We start from the raw sequence: 25,856 nt of genomic DNA on the forward strand, positions 1-25,856 counted from the left end.
AATATAAATGGGGCTATAAGAATATAAATGTGGCTATAAGCATGAAACTCAAACAAAATATTATTTTACAGAATTTCTTATTGAAGTGAGTTGGGTTGAATAAGTACATATTAGCCTCTTATAGGAATAAACTATAGGGAAATATTTGTGTTGAAATGTGGGATGACTTCATTGGTAATTTTATAAGCCTAAATTTAGAACTCATCATTTATGTCTTAAGAAGCTAGGAGAATGGAAAAAAATATCCTATATAGCGAATTGCATTTTAATTTTTATAACTGTCTAGTAATTGTAGAACATTTCATTCCTTTTAAAAATAAATTTCTTTTTGATCTCATGGTCGTGAGTTCGAGCCCCGCGTTGGGCTCTGTGCTGACTGCTCAGAGCCTGGAGCTTGTTTCAGATTCTGTGTCTCCCTCTCTCTCTGACCCTCCCCCGTTCATGCTCTGTCTCTCTCTGTCTCAAAAATAAATAAACGTTAAAAAAATTTTAAAAATAAATTTCTTTTAAACCTATCATCTTTCTTACATATCACTTATTATCAATACAATTTGTTATATCACATATTTGATATTCTGTAATTCCCTTATTCACATATGTTTGTTTTAACTCCAACATTCCATCTCTAAATGTTTCCATTTAAAAATGTTAACAACAAGGGCACCTGGTGGCTCAGTCGGTTGAGAGTCCAACTTCAGCTCAGGTCACGATCTTATGAGTCGTGAGTTCAAGCCCCGCATCAGCTCTATACTGACAGCTCCGAGCCTGAAGCCTGCTTTGAGTTCCGTGTCTCTCTTTCTCTGTTCCTCCCTCACTCACAGTCTGTGTCTCTCTCTCAAAAATGAATAAACATTAAAAAAAAATAAAAAATTTTAACAACAGGGGCGCCTGGGTGGCTCAGTCGGTTAAGTGTCAGACTTTGGCTCAGGTCATGATCTCATGGCTCCTGAGTTAGAGCCCTGCATCTCACTCTGTGCTGACATCTGGGAGCCTGGAGCCTGCTTCGGATTCTGTGTCTCCTTCTCTCTCTGCTCTTCAACTTGTGCTCAGTCTCTCTGTTTCTCAAAAATAAACACTAGACATGTTTTTTAGCAACAATGTAAATAAAAGACAACTCATGAACTATGCAATAACTTCAGAGTGAAAGTGCAATCTATTTAGAAATAAGCAAAAATAGTGGTGCCTGGATGGCTCAGTCAGAAGAGCACGTGGCACTTCATCTCAGGGTCATGAGTTCAAGTCCCTCGTGGGGTAAAGACATTAATTAAAAAAAAACAAAAAGAATATTAAAAAAGAAAGAATAATAAATCCTTATCTAAAGAATTCAATGAAATTTGACTAAAGCAGTATAGTCAGATTTATATGTACTTAAACTGCAGTCATCACAAGGAAGAATGGTTGAAAATAAATACACTAATATTTTTTCACTCAAGAAACTAAAAGAAAAGGCAAAAACTAAAAACTAGGTGCCTGGGTGGCTTAGTTGGCTAACTGGCCAACTCTTGATTTTGGCTCAGGTCATGATCTCATGGTTTGTGACTTTGAGCCCTGCATTGGGCTCTACACTGTTAGCCATTAGGTGCTTGGGATTCTCTCTCTCCCTCTCTCTCTGCCCCTACACCACTCACACACACACACTGTCTTTCTCTCTCAAAAATAAATTAATATTAAAAAATCTAAAACCTAAAGAAAATGAAAGGTTTCATAAAGAAAAAACATCCAGAAATTGGTTCAAAGAAAAACCTCTTTGTTTGAAGGTGCCATGAGAAAAAGAACAAATATTAATGCAAGTGATCCCGGAAAAAAAGTGACAAAATAAAAAAGAACTGTGTTACGGAAAAGATGTATATTATAGAATTAGAAGATATTAAACAAACATGAGAGGGTTTTCAGTTTTAGTTCTGACATGTTTGGATGTTCTTATTCCCTTTGAATGGAATAAAATAAAATAAAATAAAAACAAAATAAATGGAGAAATAGTCCATACATTTAGACAAGAAGATATAAATTTAAAGTGTCAAGATGTCAGTTCTTCCCAGTTTGATCTATAGATTCAATTCAATCCAATCACAATCCTAGCAAGTTATTTTATGGATTATTGATAAATTGATTCCAAGTTTATATGGAGATGCAAAAGACCCAGAATAGGCAACATAATATGGAAGAAGAACAAAGTTGGAGGACTGACTTACTTCAAGACTTACTATAAAGCTACAGGAATCAAGATGGTGTGGTATTGGTGTAAGAATAGACAGATCAGTGAAACAAAACAGAGAGCCCAGAAATGACATCTTTAGATATAGTCAAATAATCTTTAGATATAGTCAAATAATCTTTGGTAAAGAAGGATGAGAAATACAATGGAGAAAAGATGGTGTCTTCAACAAATGATGCTGGGACAACCAGATACACACACACACACACACACACACACACACACACACACACACAATAAAGGCACAGCCTTTATAGCATTCACAAAAATTAACTCAAAATATATCATAGACCTAAATGTAAAACACAAACTATAAAACTCCTAGATGATAACATAGGAGAAATCTAGATAACCCTGGGCATGCTGATGCCTTTCTTAGATACAATACCAAAGACACAATCTATAAAAGAAATAATTGATAACTTAGACTTCATTAAAATTAAAAACCTTTGTTCTGCAAAGAAAATGTGAACAGAATAAGAAGACAAGCCACAGACTGGAAGAAAATATTTGCAAAATACACATTTGATAAAAACCTTTTATCTAAAAATATACAAAAGTCTTAAAACTCAACAGGAAAAAAAACAACTTGAATAAAAATGGACCAAAGATCTTAACAGATACCTCAATTAAGAATATATACACATGAGGCAGCTCTTCCTGCCCCTGGGTCCTGTCCCCATGCTTTAATAAAATCACCTTAAGAAAAAAAAGAATATACACACTTGATAAATAAGCATATGAAAAGATGTTCTACATAATACGTCATCAGGTAAATGTAAATTAAAACAATAAGGTATCACTATAGACATATTAGAATGGCTAAAATCCAGAACACTGACAACACAAAATAAATACTGGTGAGCATTTTGAGCTACAATAACTCTCATTCATTGCTGGTGGGAATGCAAAATAGTATAGCCACTTTGAAAGACAGTTTGGCAGATACTTAAAAAACTAAAAATACTCTCACCATATAATCTAGTAATCACACTCCTTAGTATTTACCCAAAGGAGTTGAAAACATGTCCACAAAAAACTTGGATGTTTATAGCAGCTTTATTCATAATTGCCCAAACTTGGAAACAACTAAGATGTTTTTCCGGAGGTGAATGGATAAATACACTGTGATACATTCAGATAATGGAATATTATTCAGCACTAGAAAGAAACAAGCTGTCAAGCAATAAAAAGACATGGGCAAACTTTAAATGCATATTACTAACTGAATGAAGACTATCTAAAAGGCTACATATGGTATTATTACAACATATGATATGTCTGAAAAGACAAAACCATGGAGGCAATAAAAAGTTCAGTGATTGTTGGGCAGATGGAGAAGAGATAAACTGGGAAAGCACAGAGGACTTTCAGGGCAGTGAAAATACTTTGTATATATTACGCTGATGTATATATGTCATATACATTTGTCTAAATTCATCAAATATACCATTCCAAGAATGAATCCTAAGGTAAATCATGGACTTGAGGTGATTATGCTGTATCAGTGTAGGTTCATTCATGGTGCCATTCCGGTGAGTGATGTTAACAATGTGGAGGCTGAGCATGTGTGGGGGCACGGAGTTAAGTCCATGGAAAACCTCTGTACTTTCCTTCCAATTTTGTGGTAACCCTAAAGCCGTTCTAAAAACCACAGTTTTTAAAAAATTAAATGATTGTACAGAAATAACCCATTGCATATATGATCAAACGAGTTTTAACAAGGGTGACAAGATTATTTAAAAGTAAAGGATGGGGTGGCTGGGTGGCTCAGTCGATTAAGTGTCTGATTTCGACTCAGGTCATGATCTCGCGGTTTGTGAGTTCGAGCCCTGTGTCAGGCTCTGTGCTGACAGCTCAGAGCCTGGAGCTTGCTTCGTATTCTGTGTTTCCTCCTCTCTCTGCCCTTCCCATGCTCATGCTCTGTCTCTCTCTGTCTCTCAACGATAAATAAACGTTAAAAAAAAATTAAAAAAAAGTAAAAGACAGTCTTTTAAATAAGTGGTTCTGGGAAAACTAGATATCCATCTGCAAAGAATACAGTTAAACCAATACCTAACACTATAAATAAAAATTAACTAAAAATGGACCAAAGACCTAAACGTAAGACCTAAAACTATATAAAACTCTTAGAAGAAAACATGAAGCGAGCTCCACAACATTGGATTTGGCAATTATTTTGCGGATAGACATCAAAGACACAGGTAAGTAAAGAAAACACAGATAATTGGGCTTCATGAAAATTAAAAAAAATTGTGCCTCAAAATACAGTATCAACAGAATAAAAAGGCAAATAAAATATTTTCAAATCATGTATGCGATGAGAGATTAACATCCAAAATATATAGAAAACTTCTAAAAATCAACACCAAACAACCTGATTCCAAAATAGGGAAAGAATCTGAATAGATATTTCTCCAAAGAAAATGTACAAATGACTAACAAACATGAAAATATGCTCAACATCACTAATCATAAGGGAAATGCAAATCAAAACAATAATACGATACCAAGTCACACATTAGGAAGATTACTAGCAAAAAACAAAAAAAACACACAAGGTTGAAAACATGGAAAAATTGGAAGACTTGTGTGCTGTTGGTGAGAATGTACAATGGTACTGTCACCATGGAAAACAGTATGAGGATTCCTCAAAAAAAAAAAAAAATGGAATTACCATATGATCCAGCAATTTTACTTGTGAGTATATACTTAAAGGAATTGAAAATGGGGTCTCAAAGAGATATTTATACATCCATGTTCATAGCAGCACTCCACAGTAGCTATAAATGTGAGTCACCAAGTTGTTAGCCAATGAATGAATATGTAAGATGTGCTACAGACATACAATAAAGCATTATTCAGCCTTAAAAAGAAAGAAAATTCTGACGTATGCTACAACATAGATGAACCTGGAAGACACCATGCTAAGTGAAATAAGCCAGTCACAAAAAGATAAAGGCTATAGGATTCTACTTATATGAGATACTTAGAGTAATGAAAAAAAAATCACAGAGATGGAAAGCAGAATAGTGATTGCCAAGGACTGGAAGGAAAGGGGAAATGGGGATTTATTGTTTAATAGATGTAGAGTTGCAATTTTACAAGATGAAAAGTTCTGGAGATGGATGGTGGTACTGGCAGAACATGTGAGTGTGTTTCATACCACTAAAGCATACACTTAAAAAGAGTTAAGATGGCAGATTTTATGTGTGTGTATTTTGTCACAATAAAAAAAATATATATAAAAAAGTATAGGGCAATAGAAAGATAGAAAATATTAATACCAATCAAAAGAAAGCTAGAGTAGCTGTATTCATTTTGGACAAAGCAGATTTCAGGACAAGAAAAAAATACCAGGAATAAAATAGGGCATTACATAATGGTAAAGGGGTCAATTCTCCAAGTAGATATAACAATGCTAAACATGTATGCACTCAACAACAGAATGTCAAAAAATACATGAGGAAAAACCTGATGGTCCTGCAAAGAGAAATAAGCAAATTCTTTATTAAAATTGTAGACTTCAACACCCCTCTTTTATTAATTAGTAGATAAAGCAGGCTAAAAATCAGCAAGGACATAGTTGGTTTGACCTGAAGTATCAATTAATGTGATCCAATTGACATGTATAGAATGCTCCATCTAATATAACTAGTATACATTCTCCTCAAGCTCATATGAAACATCCAACAAGATACACAGCCATAGTATACAACTTAGCAAACATAAAATAATGGAAACCATACAAAGTAAATTTCCAGGTCACAATGGAATCAAACTAGAAATTGACAATGAAAAAATATCTTGAAAATCCCCAAATATTTAAAAGACTTTAAATAGTATATAAGTAAGGAAGTCTCAAAAGAAATCGAACAGACATTTTGAGCTATAGAAAAATAAAATATGACATCAAATTTGTGGGAGGCAGGAAAAACAATATTTAGAGAAGAATTTATAGCATATAGCATTAAATATATGGAAGAGAGATATATATTGGCAATATAAGCTTCCATTTTAACAACTATAGAAAGGAGCAATTTAAGTCTAAAGCTAGAAGAATATGGAAATAATAAAAAATTAGAGTAGAAATCGATAAAACTGAAAACAAAACAATGGAGAACATCAATGAAAGCAAAATCTAATTCTTAAAAAGATTTTCAATTTTTTTTTTTCTAGGAAAGTTAATGAGAGACAGGGAAAGACGGAGACAGGGAGAAAGAACACAAATTATCAACATCAAAAATGAAAGTGATAATCACTACTGATCCTGGAGTAATTAAAAAGGGGTAATAAAAGAATACAACAAACAACTTTATGTCTGTAATTTGAAAATTTAGATGAAATGGAGCAATTCCCGGAAAGTATAAACTAAATTCACACGATGAGAAATACATAGATGAATAACCTTATAACTATCAAGGAAATTGAATCAGTAATTAATAACCTGCAAAATATGAATCACAGATGTTTTCACTAATGAATTCTGCCAAATATAAAAGGAAGCAACAATATCAATTCTCCACAATTTTTTCCAGAAAATAGGAGCAGAAAGAACACTTTTTATTTCATTCTATGAAGTGAAAATTATTTTTTTAATGTTTATTTATTTTTAAGAGAGAGAGAGAGCACATGAGCTGGGGAGGGGCAGAGAGAGAGAGAGAGAGAGAGAGAGAGAGGAGATCCAAAGCGGGCTCTGTGCTGACAGTGGAGAGCCTGATGCGGGGCTCAAACTCAGGAACCGTGAGATCATGACATGAGTTGGAGTCTGATGTTTAACTAACCTCGCCACCCAGGCACTCCTGAAGTGAGAATTATTTTCATAGGAAACGAAATGAAACCAAACCAAAAAACTACATTACAGGAAAGAATAAGTACAGAGCTATATCTCTCATGAACATAAACAGAAAAATTGTGATAAAAATATTAGAAAATTGAATCCAACCATTTTTACACATTTTAATACATTTTTATACATTAAAAATTATTTCAGGTATGCAAGGCTGGCTCAACATTCAAAATCAAATTCAATCAATGTAACCTACCACATATATATATATGTATATATACGTGTATATATATGTATATATATATATGTATGTGTATATATATATATATATAAAAGAAATAACTCTTGGGGAGCCTGGGTGGCTCAGTCACTAGAGCATGCAACTCTTGATCTCGGTTGTGAGTTTGAGCCTCACTCTGGGCATAGAGATTACTTAAATAATAAAAAAAATACAAAAATATATGTAAAAAAAAACTCTCACAGAAGTGATAATGGGAAAAGTTCCTCAATGTGATAAGAAATATCTACAAAAATTCAAAATCATTTTTAATAGTGAGAAATTATATGCTTTACTCCAAAATCAAGGGGAAAAAATTCTCTACAAGGACTAAGATCAGGGCAAGGATGTTCTCTCTCACTGCTCCAATTCAACATATTACTAGAAGTCCTCGCCAGTTAAATAAGAAAAGGTAATAAAAGGTATATGGATTAGAAATACAGAAATATCACTGTCTCTATTTGTAGGTGACAAGATTATCTATGAAGAAAATCCCAAAGAATTGACCCAAATCCTTAACTGATAAGTGAGTATAGAAGACCACTGAATGAAAGGTTAATATATAAAACTAAATTTCCTGTATCACAGAAATTAACAATTGGAATTCGAAATTAAAAAACCCACAATTTTACATATTGTAGGATTCCAATTATATGACATTTGGACAAGAAAAAACCAGTGAGATAGTAAACAGATCAGTGGTTGCCATAGGTTGGGGAGCAGGAGAATTGAATAGGTGACACACACAATTTTTTTTTTTTTTAGGTGGTAAAACTAATCTGTATGATATCATAATGGTGAATAGAGGACAGTAAGCATTTGTCCAAACCTATAAAACTTTACAGCACAAAAAGTAAATCATATGTGGTACGCAAATTAAAAAAATAATTGAGGAAGTCAGAAGTTCTCAGAGTAGAATGCAGAATGTAACAAAAGAATATAAATGGATTACAAATATCAAAACAATCTCACTGAGGGGGATTGGGGAATAAGATACTGACCTAAGCATCTTTGCAAATGAGTGGAGAGGCAAAAAGAGCTTAACATTAGATTTATACTCCAGTTGATAAAGTTATTTCCTAGGGATGTACAGATTAACAATTCTGAAACCACTATACAGGTATACTACAACTGAACAATTAAGTTAATATATAGTGGAAACCAGATTTCTTACTTTTTTCTTAAATATTTATTTATTTTTGAAAGAGAGAGAGAGCATGAGCGAGCAGGGGAGGGGCAGAGAGAGAGAGGGAGACAGAGGACCCAAAGCAGGCTCTACACTGACAACAGAGAGCCTGATGTGAGGCTTGAACTCATGAACTGTGAGCTGATGATCTGAGCTAAAATCAGATGCTTAACCAATTAAACCACCCAGATGCCCCAGATTTCTTACTTTTGAGTGAAATATTATAGATAAACAGGAAAAGAAGGTCAAAAACAATACATGTGTTAATGGATTAGAGTTGGAAATATCAGTATGAGCTCATATTTAGCTTAACATGGGTACAGATGGATACACGTAGAAATATTTATTATAGATATGTGTATATATACATTAGTATATGAATATATAACTCTTTGCCTTGTCATCTGAGAGGGTTTGGAAGTAATGATAGCCCAGTAGTAATGAGTACACCTGGTGTCCAGATCTTTGTTTCTAAAACTACTCTCCAATGAACAGAACCAGAGATCCTTGGTGGAACTGCTGAATCTATGACTGGGTAGGAAATATACAAAATGAGCCAGGTGCATTTTACAATGCTGGAAAAAAAATCTCAACAAGACAGAGAAAAAAGCCCCAAACTCACAATAACAGGAGTGTTTCAAAGGTACACAGGGGCCAATTGAAAGAGGTCCAAATGGCCAAAGTTGGAATAATTTGAGCAATACAATTAATAAAGTAGGATTGGACCCTTGTGCACTGTTGGTGGGAATAAAACCAGGTGCAGCCACTGTGGAAGACAGTATGGAGGTTCCTCAAAAAATTAAAAATAGTAGTACCCTACAATCCAGTAATTGCACTTTTGGGGTATTTACCCAAAGAATACAAAAACACTAATTCAAGGGATATATGCACCCCCATGCTTACTGCAGCATTATTTACAATATCTAAAACATGGAAGGAGCCCAAGTATCCATCAATGGATGAATGGTTAAAGATGTGGTATATATACAATGGAATATTATTCAGCCATAAAAAGAATGAAATCTTGCCATTTGCAACAAGACAGATGAAGCTGGAGAGTATAATACTAAGCAAAATAAGTCAGTCAGAGAAAGACAAATACCATATGATTGCACTCATATGTGGAATTTGAGAAACAAATTCTAACAAAGGAAAAGAGAGAGAGTGAAACCAAAAAGCAGACTCTTAACCATAGAGAACTAAATGGTTACCAGAGGGCAGGTGGGTGCAGGGATGAGAGACAATAGGTGAAAGGGATTAAGAGTACACTTATCTGGATCGGCACTGAGTAATATATGGAATTGTGGAATTACTATATAGTACACTGAAACTACTATAACACCATACGTTAACTATGCAGGAATTAAAAACAAATGAAAACAAATAAAGTAGTATTGGATTATAAACCCAATTATAAAATATTCATGAGTCCATACTTCTATATAAAAAAGGATTTAATAAATAAATGAAAATGTAAGACAGTAAATAAATATCCCACTTAGAGTAATTTCAAATAATTTATGTACATAGTCTGTCCTTAAGAAAGTGGAACATTATTTCCCAGTCCTTAGTCATCGGCTATGCTTAGTGACTCTTTCAAAGAGGGAAGTATGGAATGAGTGGGGAAAAGAGTAACTTTACAGTGGAGAAGCCTGACAAACACTACCAAGTGATCAAGGTTAACATCAACAGCGATAAGACATATTGATAGTATATACCTTGGATATTATGTGCAGATAATGGCACTTTTTGTGTATAATCTTCCTTCCCCCCAAATGTATCCCAATCTAATCATGAAATCATCAGGCACATCCCAACTGAGGGACATTCTATAAGATACCTTACTAATGTTCCTCAAAATTGTGAAGTTCATCAAAAACAAGGAAAATCTAAGAAACTTTAAAAACCAAGAGCAAACCAGAGGACATTACAAGTAAATGGGATCCTGAATGAAAAGATATTAGGTTAAAAATTGGAAAATCTGAATGAAGTGTGTGCTTTATTAAGTACTTATTAATAATAATGTATCAATATTGATTCATTAATCGTGACAAATGTATCATAGTAATGGTAAATTTTAATAATAGAAAACTGAGTATGAGATATATGGAATTCTCTGTAATCATTTTGTATTTAAAACTGTTGTATCTAAAATTAAAAATTAAATGTTCATTGAAAATAAAAAGGGAACTATGTATACATATATATAATGTGAAAATTATCTGGAATCTTCTGGGGTTTTTTTTTTCATGCTGATATTTGGATCTCAACATCACTCAATTCAATCACAAACCCTAAGGTATAATTCTGGCCCTGGCATCAGATTTTTTCTTAAGCTTTTCAGTATTATGAACAATTGAAATAGATGAACTAAACGATTACTCATAAAGAAGTAGAAACCTGAAGTACTTTAATAACTATAGAAGACAGAGAATCAGACACAAGTGGCTTTATCCGTGAAACCAAAGTAGGCTTCAAGTAACGGTAATGCCTAGGTTGTTTAAACTTCCTTAAAATAGAGAATACATTTTTAAGAAAGTTTTTTTATTCTCTCCAAGAAGTAAATAAAACCTGATATCCAAAATCAGCTAGGGGATCACAAAAATAACCACCATAACAATAAATAACAGCCCCAATTTCACTTATAAACAGAGTTGCTACAATAATAATATAACAGGACAAACTAGTTTTTATCCCATTAATGATCTTGTGACTCAACACAACGATATTCATTACTGTAAACTGACTTTACTAATAGTGTAATCCACTTAAACCTAGGGAGGTAAGTGTCGCAGTCTTTGTATAAAACCTTAATCATACTAGCAAATATAACTGTATAGTAATTAAAAGCTCCTCTGAATTGACAAAATGTATGTCAAATGTAAAAATACATTCTTAATGCATAATAAAGCTTCCAGAAAGTCCTTTCTAGATGTTTCTTCTACATATTTATCACACCCCCATTAATTGCCTCAAAATGTTTTCCCTCCCAAACTTTCCCCAAACTTGGCCTGTACATGTATGCTTTTATTTCTTACCCCATCATTTTTTTTTTTTGAATTACCCCACCTTTTTTTCTTTATTGGAATATTGATTCTCTGTACTTTCTAAAGTAGAATTTTTTGGTTCTTAGCTTTTCCAAATTTCTTTTTTCCCTTGCACAATCTGCACAAAAGGCTAAGGGGCTGATGAGGCAAAACAGAATCATGACAAAGATGAGTAGGAAGAAAGAGAAGCTGGAAACGTCAAAACTATGGGTGAGAGGGAAAGTCAAGGAAGCTAATTACCTTGAATTGATATATTTTAGTCAGCCACAACAGGTTAATGGATAAGAACCTTATGGTTATTTTGATATATTCCAAAAAAGCATTTAATAAAATTCAAAACTTTTCCTAGTTAATATTTCTTAACTGTTATTGAAGAAACCTTCTTAAACTCAGCATATATTTAATTTTCTATGACAAAATGGAATTCATTGCCTTTTTCTCAACTGTTACTAACCTGACTTAAATGCTTTTTAAATGATTACTGATTTTGTTTTTTTAAGGGACCAGATACACTGGTTGACTAGTCTCTAATAAATAAAAATCTGTCTCCAGTCTAGATTTAGTGAATCAGAATCTCTGATGGGTGGGACCTAAGCATCTTTGGCTTTAAACAGCTCCTGATGATTCTGATATACACATTGCTTACCATCCAGTATTGGGGGGAAGATAGGCAACTACACTATTAATTTCAGTATGAAGTAGACTGATACTAGCATTCTGGAAAGCTATGAGAGGTACTATGGAGACACAATGGTGGGAAACATTGCTTCTGACTGAGAAGCCTTCTAAAGATGGCATATTATAAAGTCTGGGAAGGATGAACGCAAAGTAATAACGATCATTTATTCAATACCTCACTTATGAGAAGGGAAAGAGCTTCACTTGGATTGCCGCTTACAGGATAAACCTGTGGATATTTGAAGACAGACTTCTCGTCTTTTTCTAAGAAAAACATTTCAGTTTCCTAGTGTTGGGGAATATTTAAACATTAAATTTGCAACGTCCTGATACTGTAGTACCAGAGGACTATTATTAATCATTAAGTTTCTAATGTTCCAAAAGAATTGGCAGAAACTAAGAAAAGTGTACATCTTCTTTATCCACGCATCCATTGAACAATTGGGCTCTTTCCATACTGAGGATTTTCCTTTTTTATTGAGATGTAATTGACACATTATGTTAGTTTCAGGTATACAACTATAGAGAGCAACATGGGGTCAAGCAGTTACTCACGTCAAGCAGTAACTTAGGTCAAGCAGTGACGCAAGAACCAAGGGCATTGCAGCTAAGACCAGATAGCACCGAAACCAGCTTGAGCTGACAACACACTCAGAACCGATGCTCAGCAGAAACAGAGGAGGTCTGCAAAGGCCCAAGACTCGTTAAATCCTTTAAAAAAAGGAAGAGTTTGGTAGCAACCTTAAGACTTTCAAGACACTGACCATTTTGTGTGTGACCACATGAAACATGGACGATTTGGAGGCAGCGGCCACCAAAGGCTCTGATCGATTGATCTCCGAACAGAACAGAGAGCCTCCACTGCTTGGACATAATCAGAGGCACATTCTGAGAGCCGACCTGGACAGACCTAGGCTCTGTGTCAACTGTGCGTCCACGGACCGATTTCATGTTCGGTTTTGTTATTTCCCTACCCCCTGTTCTATCTGTTTGATGTGTTGCTTGTCTTGTGATTTGCTTTGTGTGACATGTAAGAAGCAAGTTAAACAAGTAGTGAAATGTCATTGAGTTTGGAATCGTGAAACTGCTTTATAATTATATTAATCTTGCTTTATGATTGAATAAAGCTGACACTGTAGAAAGACACAACTCGTGTGTGTGCCTTCATAGCGTGCTCATGACAACATAATACTTTGAGATTTGTATATATTGGGGAATGATCACTACAAGAAAGCTAGGTAATATCTGCCACCATATATAGTTATAAATTTTTTTTCTTGTGATAAGAACTTTGAAGATCCACGCTCTTAGCAACTTTTAAATATGTCATCCAGTACTATTTTCTGTTGTTACAATAGTGTATATCAGCATATTATTAAAGAAATATTTCAAAGTTTTGCAGAAAGGATGAAATCTTCCATGAGTGATGGTGATAAACTTGTCTCTTTGGGGGAAAAATACAGAATCTTATCTCATACTATACTCACAAATATAGGCAGGATGGATTAATACTAAAATAAAAATATAATTCAAGTATGTATAATCATAAATACAGTAAATTTTAATCAAGTAGTAATAAAATGTTATAAAACCAAACAAAATAGAGGTAAATATGGAAAACTTTTCATAATTTTGCAGAGTACAAAAGCCACTTAAGGAACACAAAATCTCTAATGCTTTAAAGGAAAGGAGAGGCAAGTTCAAATCAAGTCAACAATAATGAAGATCAGAATGACAAAAGGAAAGTGAGTGATAGTTACAAAAGAAACAACAATCTTGAAGAAAATAGTTAAAGCCTATCAAAAATACATTAAGAACATTTCTGTAAATTGGTTTTAAAAAGGTAAAAAAGGGGCGCCTGGGTGGCTCAGTCAGTTAGGCATCCAACTTCAGCTCAGGTCATGATCTCACAGCTCGTGAGTTCGAGCCCCACGTCGGGCTCTGTGCTGACAGCTCGAAGCCTGGACCCTGCTTTGGATTCTGTCTCCCTCTCTCTCTGCCCCTCCCCCACTTGTGCTCTGTCTCTCTCTGTCTCTCAAAAATGAGTAAATGTATTTTTTTAAAGGTAAAAAAATACTAGAAAACTATGCAAGGAATAAACAGAAAAAATAAAGTACAAATAATAAATATGAAAAATGCTTCAACCTCAATATGCACACTAAACAAGAAGGGGATGCTGTTTTTACTTAGAGGACAAAAGTAGAAATGAATTGGCAAGGCATGTAGAAACAGGCTGTCTCATCAAAGAAACAATTTGGTGTTTGTTTTAACTTAAAAATATGCAGTCTTTGACCCAGTTATTCAACTTCTAGGCAAGTTTTATACATGTGCACAAATATAAATATATATCCTATAATAGTAAAACTTGGCAACAATTCAAATATTCAGATTTTTAGAAAGGAAATTTCCACTTGTGATGGTTAGTTTTATGTGTCAACTTGACTGGCCATGGGGTGCTCAGATTGAGCATAATTTTTGGATGTGTCTGTGAGGATGTTTCCAAATAAGATTAGTATTTGGATCAGTGGACTCAGTAAAGGAATTTGTCCTCCCCGATGTGAGTGGGTAACATCCAATCCACTGGAGGTGTGAACAGAACAAAAGTAGGAAAGAGGGGGAGTTCAACCCTCTTTTCTTATCTCACTACTTGAGCCAACATCTCATCTCATTTTCTGCCCTCGGACTGGGATGTACATCATCAACTCCTCTGGTTCCCAGCCTTTGGAACCAGATTAAATTATACCATCAGCTTTTCTGGGTCTCCAGCTTGTAAACAGCAGATCATAAGACTTGTCAGTCTCCATATCTGTATAAGCCAATTCCTCATAATAACTCTCCTTTTGTGTATATATTATACTATTGGTTCTGTTTCTCTGGAGATCCCTGACTTACACATCACTCAACTAGTATACTTGTAAGTATACAACTAGAAGTACTCTTGCAACTACATTCTGGCTAATCAGATATAGATAAGCAGTGATAGTGAAAATTGTGAGCACACCCCTAAATAGAGAAATTGCTCACTCTTCAATTCCTCTGTGCCGCTCTCCCTCTCCTGCGGGCCATATCAAACATAATGGAGAGGAACCAGGTCCTCTTGTATAAATGAGAAAAACACTCTTGAGGATGGCAGACCAATAAAATAAATGAAATCTGGGTCCCTGAAAACTGTCCTGGGGAGAGCCATCTGACCCTCCTGGGATTTCCGTGTGAGAAAAAATATACTTTCCATCTGGTTGAAGCCACTGTTAATCAGTTTCAGTTTGTGAAGATAAAAAGATACTTCAAGTGATCCAGTGGTAAATGTACAGGCACTAAATGTGTGACACTGAAATGTGAAAACATGCCATTATAGACACTTTTATCGGAATTCAAATGCGAATTCATAGTCAAAAGCTACAAATCAGCATTCTGACATCTCCAAAGTTCTGATGAAGAGACATAAGCAAAGCAACTTATACTTCATCGCAATTGCATTTTTTCCCCACTAACCTCCAAAGTAGGAGCCATCGGTCAGCTTCATTTCTTTACTGGATTTTGTGATGACACCAGCAACGCCATGTTGAATGAAATACATCTTTTTACCCACAGCTCCTTCTCGTATGATATAATCTCCAGGTTGAAACACCTCAAATCTCAACTTGCTCAGCATGGCAGTCACAAAATTGGGGTCTGCATTAGCAAACAGTGGCATTGTAGCCACTAGTTTCCGACAGTTGAAGTTGACTATCTCCTAAAGATGGCAAGAGTAAAGAAATATTAAGAGAGATATTAATCATATCAGGGAGATAAGCACACTTAAATTAAAATCTATATATAGCACAGTTTTGCAATTTAAATTCAGAACCAAAGATACATAAATTCTAATAATCTGCATATCTCTTCAAAGCCAGAAATCATGGTTTATTTTGGTGTTGGAATTTTATATTCGCAGCACCTAGTATCGTATAGATATATATTAAACATTCAGTAAATGTGAATTAAATATGTACATCTTATCTTTTATACCTTCTCATCCCTTTGCTATACTCTATGTAAAATTAGAACTCAAATGTGGAAGAGTTTCAGTCTCCCTTTGATCTTATTCTATGAAGAAAAGAAGCCACACTACCTCCTATTAGCTATAATATTGCTGCTCCTGTGCTCCGCTGTATTGTTGAATGATCTAACTTGTACCTACTGACCAGAATTCTGAAACAAAGGCCCAGTTGCCAGACAACAGAATTTTTTTTTCTTAATGTTATTCACATTAAAGTGAGGACAATGGAGTGTGCAGAGAAAGGTTACCCAAGAAGGCTCTAATCTAACTATAACCTATTATTGTAAATTCAATCTGTTTCTGGGATAGATCAGAAAACCACTCTTTTCAAGGCCTCCTGGGTTTCCATTGGAAGTCTTGGAATGGAGGGGCCATATGTTCTTTCTCCTAAGTTGTTTGTTTGTTTTATTTCTGGAACCAGGCAATTCTCAATTAGAAGACTTACATATTTGATTTCATTCTGTAGATTCTGGTCCAGATTATACACAGTGCTATCTCCTTAGGCTAACATACAGATATGGGACCAACCATTTTTAATCTTGCAAGTTAGATATGTAAAAGGATAAACAATAGTAATCTAAATTTTACCACAATGCCGTTTCTCAAAGCTTTCTTCTCCAATAAGCCCCAAGGGAAAAGGGTTAAACCTGAATCTGTGATCTCGTTTAAGAGATACAGAAACTGAAGGAAACCCTGTTAAAAGATGGGAAAAGGACAAAAAAATATTTGGAGATAGTAGCAAAGGCTGAGATCTGAATTATTTCTTTGGGAAAATATACAAATTTATAGAGTAAGGCTGAGGGAAAAATGTTTCCTCTATCTTAATTTTTTTAAATATTTATTTATTTTGAGAGCAAGAGAGTGTACGTACTTGAGCAAGAGAGAGCACGGGAGGGGCAGAAAGAGAGACAGGGGGGAGAATTGTAAGCAGGCTCCATGCTGTCAATGTAGAACTTGACATGGGGCTCCATCCCAAGAACCATCACATCATGACCTGAGCCAAAATCAAGTGTCAGAAGCTTAACTGACTGAGCCACCCAGGTGCTCTGAAAGTTTCCTCAATCTTGTTTTATAAAATGACCTGACCTTATCTTGGAATAGGTAAAAAACAAAAACAAAAACAAACAAAAACAAAAACAAAAAACAACTTCCAGCTGATATAGAGGGCACAAAATTTGGGGTCCATCACAGAAAAAAAAGGTATTTCATCCTTAATCATATCTTTGGAGTTCAGTAGAGCAAAGAAGAGTCTCTAATGGTGAGGCTTCATGGAAGATGGTAAAATATTTAAATGTCAGCTGTAACAAGCAAACAGTACACATAGCAACAAAAAACAAGAGAAAGATATTACATGCAACACCCAAGCCTAAATAATGCACAGCTGACTCCATGGGTGGCTGTCCGTTGACTCGTGGTCAATTTTAACTAGAGCTGAAGTGCCGTGGTGGAGGTGGGACTAAAGCAGGGTTCAGCCCTTACTACGGTAAGTCCTTAGTAAATATGCATGCATGCATGTATGGAAGGTGGAAAGAAGGAGGAAAGGAAGAAAAAAGGAAAGATGGGAGGGAAGGAAAGAAGGAAGATGGAGTTTCCGCGTGGAAAAAAGTGCTCACAAAAACAAATTTTGTTCCCATTGGTAAGTATTTACTTAAAACTGTTAGAAATCTTTCTCAAGAAAATCACTTGAGAAACAGGTTTCTTGTGTATAAAAAACTGTGTTTTTTATTATTCAAAATACTTCTAAACAAAATGGCATGAAGATAAGAGGTGAACCACTCAAGGTACTCAAGCTAACCACATGAGTTGAAGGAAGACAGGGTAGGTCATTAAAAGGACCAGACTGACTGAGGAATTAATGATTCCACATGTAAAATGACAGAAGAATACTGTGTAGGAAAGTGAAAATAAGTCAGGTTGCAGAGAAAATAAGAATTTTCAAATAAAAATAATAAGGCAGAGAATCTTTTTATCTATGTTCTTTGACTTAAACTACACAATTTTTTCTCTTCATTGTTCTCTTATGCTTTATTTTAGAAAATAATTGGAAGTATATTTTATAAACAATTTAACTGTTCTTTATATGAATAATTCTTTTTCTGTGATGCACTGCATATTAAGGTATACCTATTGTGACTGCCTTGATTATAACACTGTGGGGATAATTTCATATTATTGCTATTGCTTAAAGGAACCCATTAATTTTCTCTCTCTCCCTGTGGAACTTTTACCTCCAATGTGACTACAATCAGTTTGAAACTGTAAATTCTAACAAGTATTTGATAAGAAAAAAAATGTAATTAGACAGAAGGTGATTTGCATTTAAAAGCCCTCTCTCCTCCCATGAAAGTTGCTTGCTTGGAGGGCATATAGTTTAATGGAAACATTCATGTGAGTCTAGAAGTGAAGCAAAACTTTTAAAAGCTCTTCTCCATCAATCATATTTCTTTATAGCACATTTTTTAGGGAACATATTTAATTAAGTTATTAATATCTCTCCATATGTAAAACAAGACTTTTAAAGCTCCTCCTCCATCAATCACAGTTCCTTATAAGCACATTGACTTTAAGGAAGACACACAATTAAGTTATTAATATCTCTAATTTCCATCCAGATTCTTTATGGCACTTGTTATAATGAGCTATTTTAGCAACATGTCTGGCCTGAATGAAGAGTATTGACCATATGCTTTAAATTGAGGAAAGCTCCATTTCTAAGAGAATCAGACGTAGCCCTGACCTTAATAAGGCACTCCAAATTACTAAGCTTACTATCAACACTTTAAAAAAATGTAGCTACCTCTTCCCAAAGCATCTTGTAGTAACAAGTACAGACGTACTAAAAACCAACCAACCAACCAACCAACCAACCAACCAACCAACCAACCAAATACAAACATCAACCAAAAAAAAAAAAAAAAAAAATCCTGCAATGATGAGAGTCACTCATAGGGGCCAAATGAAAGAGCTACCAATGGCTAAAGCTTTAACAATTTGTGTAACAAAGTAAATGATGTGGTACTGAATTAATCCCAAAGTATAAACTAAATGACTATAAGATTATACCTACATAATTAAACAACTGAGTAATTTAAAAACACAAATCTGTTCAAATTCCAAATACACTTTTACCTATTAAATAGAAACATAATACAACAAACAGTGAAGAATCCTGCATTTGATTCTACTTTGCCATGTCTGTTTACTTCAGATATCAGTCTTTCCTTTTTAGCATTGTTTTGTCTTGCTTTGCTCTCCTATGTCATAATTATTTCTGTTCATTGTTTAGTCACAGAGGACTAGAATATTTTTTAAAGTATAATATAGACAGAGTAAAGAGCACAGATTTTAAGTGAACACAAATCTTAAGTGAATTTTTCAAATGTATAACCACCTGATCCCCATATAGGGGTTATCGGAAAGTTTCCCTTTATTTCCTTTTCCAGTTCACACCAGAGGTCCTAGCTATTCTGATTTCTATCACCATAAAAAGTTTTACCTGCTCGTGAACTTCAGATTAAATGGGATGATATACTCTGTAGTCTTTTGTGTCTTGCTTCTGTGTGACTCATCCATGTTGTTGGGTGGTGATAGTTCTTTCTTTTTATATTTCAGCCTATATTTCATTTTATGACTCTGCCACAGTTTATTTATCCATTCTACTTTTCATGACATTTAGGGTGTTTTCAGTTTTAAGCTATTAAGATACACCTGTTATGAACATTCTTGAAGTGCCATATGCACTGATTTCTCTCTTTTTTCTTTTGGCTTTTTAAGTTTTTATTTTAATTTCAGGTAGTTAACATACAGTGTTATATTAGTTTCAGATGTACAATGTAATAATTCAACACTTCCATGTATCACCTGGTGCTCATCACAAATGCACTCCTTAATCCCCATCACCTGTTTAACCCATCTTCCCACTCCCTTTCCCCCGCCCCTCTGGTAACCATCAGGTTGTTCTCTATAATTAAGAGTTTGTTTTTGATTTGTCGCTTTCTCTTTTTTCCCCTTTGCTCATTTGTTCTGTTTCCTAAATTTTAGATATGAGTGAAATCAGATGGTATTTGTCTTTCTTTGACTTACTTATTTCTCTTAGCATTATACTCTCTAGCTCCATCCATGTTGTTGCAAATGGCAAGATTTCTTTTTTTTTTTTTTATGGTTGAATAATATTCTAGAGAGAGAGAGAGAGAGAGTGTGTGTGTGTGTGTGTGTGTATGTGTGTGTGTGTGTGTGTGTGTGTGTGTGTGTACATATCTTCTTTACCCATTCATCCACTGATGGACACTTGGGCTGCTTCCATACTTTGGCTATTGTAAATAATGCTGCTATAAAACATAGAGATGCATGTATCCCTTTGATTAGTGTTTTGTATTCTTTGGGTAAATACCCAGCAGTGTTTTTAACTTTTTGAGGAACCTCTGTACTGTTTTCCACAGTGACTGCACCCACACTGACTGCTCTTGAATATTTATTTACCTTTTATTGGAATTGCTGGGTGATAAGGTAAGCTTATATTTAATTTTATTTATTTTTTTTTTAATTTTTTTTTCAACGTTTATTTATTTTTGGGACAGAGAGAGACAGAGCATGAACGGGGGAGGGGCAGAGAGAGAGGGAGACACAGAATCGGAAACAGGCTCCAGGCTCCGAGCCATCAGCCCAGAGCCCGACGCGGGGCTCGAACTCACGGACCGTGAGATCGTGACCTGGCTGAAGTCGGACGCTTAACCGACTGCGCCACCCAGGCGCCCCTATATTTAATTTTAGTAGATACTACCAAAAATTTTCTAAAATGACTGTGTTATTTTTCTTACATGTTAGTAATATATAAGTTCCAATTGTCTTATATCCATAGTAAAATTTGATGTTATCACTCTAATTTTAGCCATTAATAGGTACGCAGAGAGATCTCATTGTTTTACAGTTTTTTTCTCTTTGTAGTTTTATTTTACATTTCCCCAATGATTAATGTTGTTATGCACATTTTTGTATCTTACTGATCAGATGAATATCCTGTTTGGTGAGGTGCCCAGTCAAGTTTTCCTCATTTTCTTCCGGCTGTTGGAGTTCTTTTTATAGTCTTGATATGAGTTCTTTGTTGGGATATACATTGTAAATATCTTCTCCAAATCTATGGCTTGCCTTTTCATTCTTAGTGGCATCTTTTATCATATATATATATTTTTTGGTGAGCTGATTCCAGTTTGTTTAAGTTATGACAATCAGGAAAATGGGATTTGAGATATACGGAGATTTCTTCTCTAAGTATTATTTTTTACCATAAATCAGCACTTAGGAATCATGCAAATTCTGAGACCCTGGGAGAGCTTAAGCAATATTTTGTTTGACTATTGTTAAAAAAATAGTAATATTTTATTTTTATTTTTATTTTTTTAAAATTTTTTCCCCCAACATTTATTTATTTTTGGGACAGAGAGAGAGCATGAACGGGGGAGGCGCAGAGAGAGAGGGAGACACAGAATCGGAAACAGGCTCTGAGCCATCAGCCCAGAGCCTGACACGGGGCTTGAACTCACGGACCGCGAGATCGTGACCTGGCTGAAGTCGGACGCTTAACCGACTGCGCCACCCAGGCGCCCCAAAAATAGTAATATTTTAAAGAATAGTGCTCCTTGAAGCACTACAATTCTTGACCGATAATTTAACCATCATTGTGGAAAGTTCCATTTTGTGAAACATTTAGATCTCCTCCACTCTACATTATTTTATTCTACATGGTATAGTTCTAAAATGTTTTAGGGACGGTAGCTATAAATGTAATTACCATCATTACAATAATGAATCACAGAGTAATCTTAACAAAACAGAGCTGCTGTTACATTGCTAAATTCCTACACCCAACACACCCTGTATTTTTAGACTCTGCAGAACACACAAGACCTTCCTTCTAAGAACTTATATTAGACATTCTGATGGCATCCAGGCATATAGACTTCTATACTAACTTTAGACACAAGTAAATAAATATAGTCAAATCTATATCAACTGACATTTTATCACCGAGAACATCCTATAAAAGAGTGCTGCTAATGTTGCCCTATTTTCCCCCCACAGTTCAGTTGCCTTGACTAGTAAGAATTAGAGTCAGTGGATGTGTTAGTTTTTTGTTTGTTTGTTTTTTAAGGTAGGGATAATTTTACGAATGACATTATAAAAATAAGAGACAATATTTTTTGAGTTCTTGCTGATTTCTAGGTTTGCTTTAAATGTTTTACAAGTATTAATTTATTTTATTGTTGCAAAATTCCTATACCTTAATTATTACTACTACCCCATTTTATAGAAGATACTGAGTAATGTTCCCAAGACCGCATACTTGTAAGGGGAGGAACCATGGTTTGTTTGTTGGGCAACCCAGCTCTTTAACTCAGGATTTTGATGGATTCTAAGAAGCCATCTTACTTTTGTACATATCTGGAATTACCAAAACCCTGAAGGTTTTGGTATTAACCATAATTTGTTCTTCTGAAATTTACACATTGTGAGAGCCTGACATGAACATTTGTTGATTGTGAGATAGCAAACTGATAGCTGTGCACCTGGCAATTATTTTTAAAAATCTAAATCTAAATGCCTTTATTTCCTGGAAAATGAAACAAGTTTTTATATAAAGAAAAGCTATTTTTCTTGGAAAGTAAAAGAAACTATTCAGGATTATTCCATGGGTCCTTGCTCTCATCATAGTTCTCATGTAGACAGCATCAGTTTTAAAAAGGCTTCAACCACCTGCCAAAGAGAACATTATCCTCCCTGTTAATCTTTAGAGGAAGATGATAATCCTGTGGACATATTTATGGGACTTCACTAAAATACATTTTACCAGGCTCAAATCCAAATTTAAAGAATCTGAACCTATATTTCTAGGGGATGTGATTCAAAATCTCTACTTTTAATAAAACACTCCAAGTTATAAGCAGTCAGGTTTAGAAACTATTGTTCCTAAAATAAAGAATTATCTGAAAGTTTATACCTAGTTGAGGGAGGAAGATGTACATGTATATATTCTGTAGAAAATAATTGTAAGTAGTAAAATAAATATGGGTTTGTGTGTGTGTGTGTGGGGGGGGTGCATGCACACACTCAATCTCTGATTTCAAAACCAGTTGGCTCTGTGCCCATAGAAAGTGACTCAGATTCTTCAAATCTTAATCTTTTCATCTGTAAAACGGAGGTTATAGCAAATCTATCAAAGATTATGATAATTAAATGAACACAAGTAAAGCATTTAACAAAGTTCACTCAATGTTATCTGTTTTAACCACTGTAATTTATAGTTTACTAAAAAACAATGTTGGTTAAGATCAAACGAATTGTATAGACTATATACTTTATAAACTTGTAAAGAAACAAAAGGTTCAAGGTAATTTGGTTAAGAGGATACTAATTCAGGTAAAAGAAAAAGTTGAGTTGGGGATTGTTTATTAAAAACCAAAGTTAAAGTGAGTGCAGAGGTTCAGAAGAAGAAAATGACAAGAAATTCTTAGGGTAGACTCAGTGAAATTCCCTTCTGGCTATCATCAAGAATAAAATATAGGATTCTTATAATAAAGGTGCTCTATTGATATAATAAATTCAGGTGAATTGTACATACACATTCCATTATTTTTTTTAAAAAAGGAAACACATTGGGAAATTTAAAAACAATTTCCCCCAGCATTCCCAACTGGCTTATATTGATCTGGTGGTTTGCCTTCTAAATTGCAAGGTGGTTGATTGCATGCATAAGAAAATTGGCTCATACAAGCAGACCTTAATGCTTAAAAATGTTCTAAACATTTATCAAACGTTGACTACAAGTTAGATACTGCTTCAATTTCTTAAACTGAAAGCATTTCCCTTGATTTCTATGTTCTGTTAGGGAAAATCTAAGATAATCTATTTCTGTGGTTGAGATCATCTGTGTTTTTTTTTTAAAGAAAGTTTTTATTACAACTCCTAATTAATTTGAATCTCAAAACCTATGTAACATACTACAAAGCTAAGGAATACTTGCCTCTAGTATTTATTTTGGGGAAATTAAAGGGTTTAGAAATAGAAAAATGAGATTCGATGAATTAATACAGGATGCCTTGGTTTTAGTTTATTGTAGTTTTCCATTTTATTAAAGAAGAAAGTAATTAAGCATTTTTGTATTACCAAACAGCTGCATGTAAAAAAATCTTTGCAAAAAATGAAAACACACATATCTCTTAAAATATATAAAAAAATTTTGTATTCTCATCTCCTTAATAAGAGTGATTTAATGTGCTTGTGTATTCTCTTAAGACAAACTCTTATTCACCTAAGTGTAATCATAATATACATTCAATATTTGTTTCTTGTTTCCCACTTTTATAATATAAAATATTTCTCATTTTGAGACATGGTCCTCATTGCTGTCCTTTTTAATGGCAAAACAAAATTCCATGATTAATGGTTAATATCTTGTGTAAATCATAGGTATATTAAGAGAAACCCAATAAAAATACAGAGAAATAGTCTGCAATAGCCTTTTAAATACTGACATTTTTCACCATTACTTGTTTTGAAACCCAGCTATATCATTAGTTGCCAGATTAATAGTCTCTTTAAATTATGTTAAAGGTAATTAGCCTAAAATCTCTGCATATAAAAATGGCCAATTATGATTACGTGGCTTAAATGAAATCTGCCCGCTTGTAAAGGACGGATCAGAACAAGACGAATTCTGAGATGTACAAATTCAAACATTTTAATGTTTTCCGTTGTTACAGTTCTCATAGGCATCTAATTTGGTTTTGAGGTATTAAATCACATTTAAGCCTTATAATATGAATGCAAATGAAGTCTGAAATTAATTTAGTCTTAACATAGTCCCACTGATTTGCCTTCCCAGAACACAGGAACATATTGCTCCATTAGGTACCAGGCAGAATGACAGCAAATGACAGAAAATTCTAACATGCACTTAAATTTGATCATAAAGCAAAGAAAAAGAGGTAGAAGCAGATCAAACAAACCTAAATCAAGGAATTGTATATTGGCAACATGCGCGTTCACTGGAGACTTTGTATCTCAGCCCTACTGTGTGGTATCCCAGACTGGAGCCCTGGAAATATTTGTATAAGCTCCAAAAGAATACAGCTCCAGTGGCCCGCAAGGTGAAAGCAAGTTGTAAGAATAGTTTGTAGAATAAGTGTTAAGGTATCTGACACGGTAAACACAGACCGACATGAACTGTCAAATATAGCAAATAAAGCAGACAGATGTCCAGAAATATGCTGAACTAAATACTATTAAAACAGAACCTGCAGATAGTAAAGTGAAGTAGAAGACTCAATCTTGAGAAAAGGTGTTTGGAGAATTGGAGAAGAACCTATATTTGAAGAATTTAAAATAAAACCCCCATAAATTCATTTTCATCATGAACACTCAGTAATAGAAATGATGTGTGTATAATAGTACATGTACATGTGCAAAGGATGGGAGGAAATCAGGCCAGGCCCTAAACCAGGCAGGCATCCTAAGCTGCACTGAACATTCATTTACATGTCACTTTGGTTGGACTTGCACAGAGCACTGCATGTATTGCCAAGTGCTATGGGCTTAATTGTATCCTCTCAACATTCATATTTTGAAGCCT

At 34.4% G+C, this 25,856-nt stretch overlaps 1 protein-coding gene across 1 annotated transcript in view; it reads right to left on the minus strand.

The window, feature by feature from the left end:
- The window catches only part of HCN1 (hyperpolarization activated cyclic nucleotide gated potassium channel 1), a 394,718-nt gene that overhangs the window by 36,519 nt on the left and 332,343 nt on the right, over positions 1–25,856 (minus strand). The window contains exon 6 of the mRNA XM_040496732.1: positions 15,685–15,925. Coding sequence (XP_040352666.1) covers positions 15,685–15,925 — 241 coding nt within the window. The remainder of the gene's footprint in view (positions 1–15,684; positions 15,926–25,856) is intronic.

Source organism: Herpailurus yagouaroundi, unplaced genomic scaffold (assembly GCF_014898765.1).
Source record: "Herpailurus yagouaroundi ecotype Mexico unplaced genomic scaffold, PumYag 29, whole genome shotgun sequence".
NCBI lineage: Eukaryota > Metazoa > Chordata > Mammalia > Carnivora > Felidae > Herpailurus > Herpailurus yagouaroundi.